The 2,500-nt window shown below is 38.6% G+C and overlaps 1 protein-coding gene across 1 annotated transcript in view; it reads left to right on the top strand.

Moving 5' to 3' along the window:
- The first annotated feature begins 2,021 nt into the window (after positions 1-2,021).
- Positions 2,022-2,500, top strand: part of LOC125041418 (prolactin-releasing peptide receptor-like) — a 2,412-nt gene continuing 1,933 nt past the window's right edge. Inside the window, exon 1 of the mRNA XM_047636367.1 lies at positions 2,022-2,500. This exon is cut by the window's right edge and continues 1,933 nt beyond it. Within this exon, the coding sequence (XP_047492323.1) occupies positions 2,372-2,500 (129 nt within the window). The 5' untranslated portion in view covers positions 2,022-2,371.

The raw sequence follows: 2,500 nt of genomic DNA, 5'->3' as shown, positions 1-2,500 counted from the left end.
TATTATTATTATCATTATTATCATTATAATTATCATTATTATGTTTATTATCATTATTTTATAATTATTATCATTATTATCATAATTATGATTATGGTTATTATTATTATTATTATTATTATCATTATTATCATTATATTAATATATTTATTATATTATATTACTAACATTACTATCATTATTATAATTATTACTATTATTGTTATCATAATTATCGTTACTATTATTATCATTATTATCATAAAATATATATTTATCATTAATATTATTAACATCATTAATTATAATCATTATTATCACTGTTGTTGCTGCTATTATTATTGCTATAGTGATTATTATTATTATGTTTATGATTATCATCATTATGTTTTCATTAAAGAAAGATAACAAAGAAATAACGAAGCAATTAAAAATAATGCGAGCGAAAGGAATTCAAATTCAAACGCTGAAAGTAAACACGAACGCCACAAGTCATTTACGTATAGCACTTTCTTCTACCTTTCTTATAAGTGATCTACATCTATTATTTTCTTTTCTACTTTCTCCTCCTCTTATTCTCTTCCGTTTCTTTATCTTCATCTCCTTTCGTCACAACTACAGCGCAATCTTACGTCGCTTACTTATACACCAGACAAAAGAAAGCACGATCCAAGCGATCGGATCCTGTTTAGTAATTCATAAGAGGGATCCGAACCTACCTGGCAATCCTGATGGGTAAATATTGATCTCCTTGAGTTTATGGAGGCGTTGCTCCTGGTAGATAGGCTTATGAATTTATTATTTGACGGTTTTTATTTTATTATCTTTGCTTACAAATGGATTTTTGGAATTACGATTATGCGATAGATAAACGCACACGAGCATATGAATAAATGTAGAACGGGATCATACAAAATGAACGCAAATTTACGCATGCGATATGCTTCGTCATTTTTTCTCTATCTGTCTCTCTGACTCAGCCATTAATTTATACAGTGATAAGTAAATCAATAGATAATATAAATAGATAGAGAGGGGTTATGCCTTTGGGGCTGAAGGACTATTACGCGTGCACACACACACATACAGATAGATAGATTGATAGATTGATAGATAGATATATATTTATATATATATATATAGAGAGAGAAGAGAAAAGAAGAGAAGAGAAGAGAGAGAGAGAGAGAGAGAGAGAGAGAGAGAGAGAGAGAGAGAGAGAGAGAGAGAGAGAGAGAGAGAGAGAGAGAGAAGGAGAGATAGAAAGAAAGAAGGAGAGCAAAGGAGATAGATAGATAGATGGACAGGCAGGCAGACAGACAGACAGACAGACAGATAGATAGATAGATAGAAAGAGAGGGGGGGGGGAAGGGAGAGAAAGAGAGACAGAAAAGGAGAGATAGAAAGAGAGGAGGAGGAGGAGAGAGAGAGAGAGAGAGAGAGAGAGAGAGAGAGAGAGAGAGAGAGAGAGAGAGAGAGAGAGAGAGAGAGAGAGAGAGAGAGAGAGAGAGAGAGAGAGGGAGAGAGAGAGAATGAAAAAAAAAAGTAAGAGTGAGAACGAGAAAGGGAAAGAGAAAGAGATAGAGAAGAGAAAAAACTAAAAAGAAAGAAAGAGAAAGAGAAGAGAAAAAAACTAAAAAAGAAAGAAAGAGAAAGAGAAGAGAAAAAAAAGACAGAAAGAAAGAAAGAGAGAGAGAGAGAGAGAGAGAGAGAGAGAGAGAGAGAGAGAGAGAGAGAGAGAGAGAGAGAGAGAGAGAGAAATTACACATTTTACCCAAACCCTGTCTTTCCGCGCCACCAGCCCCTCGGGAGACAGGTGTTTTAAGCCGCGGCACAAGTGTCGATCGCGCTGTAATAAGGTCAAACGACACTCCGTGATTCATACAGCTCCGCGGTAAGCCAATATTAGTGAGCTGTAGAGCTTTTAATTGCCTGCAGACTGAGCGTGATCTTGGGGTCTCTGGCACCACCGAGCATGAGCACTTGCCGCTGGCTCCGTCGCGGCACTCGCGGGCACCGATGCCGCCATCCAGTTACCAGCCAGACCGCGTCGCAGGCGGGAGTGTCGCTGCCTCGCTCCCCGGAACTTGTGACACTGTGTCGGACGGAAAGAGAGAATGACACTGGCACGAGAGCTTGGCGCTGATTGGTTGCTTGGGTAATGTGAGGGTTTGGTATGACATAGATTAGTGACAAACATGGCAGATGTAACGCGGAAATAATACTTTCGAGATCTAATAAACACCTGTTGCTCTATCTGCGAGTGTAAACTTCGACAGGCAGATGAAACTCATGTCTTTGCGATTGTGAGAGTAACCGACCGATGGAGGAAAGTAGAGTCAAACAAACAATGTAAAATATTATTTAGCTTGTCTGTTACGCGCGAATTCCTGCGATGTCAGGGTTGAGAAATATGTCTTTATTAAATCTGACTTCGGTGACGGAGGGGAGCCTCACTCCCAACTACACTGTCCTCTTGTCCCTCGTCGACTCGGAGAACCGCACGGTCGACGCCAACGCCACA

This window comes from Penaeus chinensis, chromosome 30 (genome assembly GCF_019202785.1).
Source record: "Penaeus chinensis breed Huanghai No. 1 chromosome 30, ASM1920278v2, whole genome shotgun sequence".
Taxonomy (NCBI): domain Eukaryota; kingdom Metazoa; phylum Arthropoda; class Malacostraca; order Decapoda; family Penaeidae; genus Penaeus; species Penaeus chinensis.
This window is presented reverse-complemented; position numbering and strand designations above follow the sequence as displayed.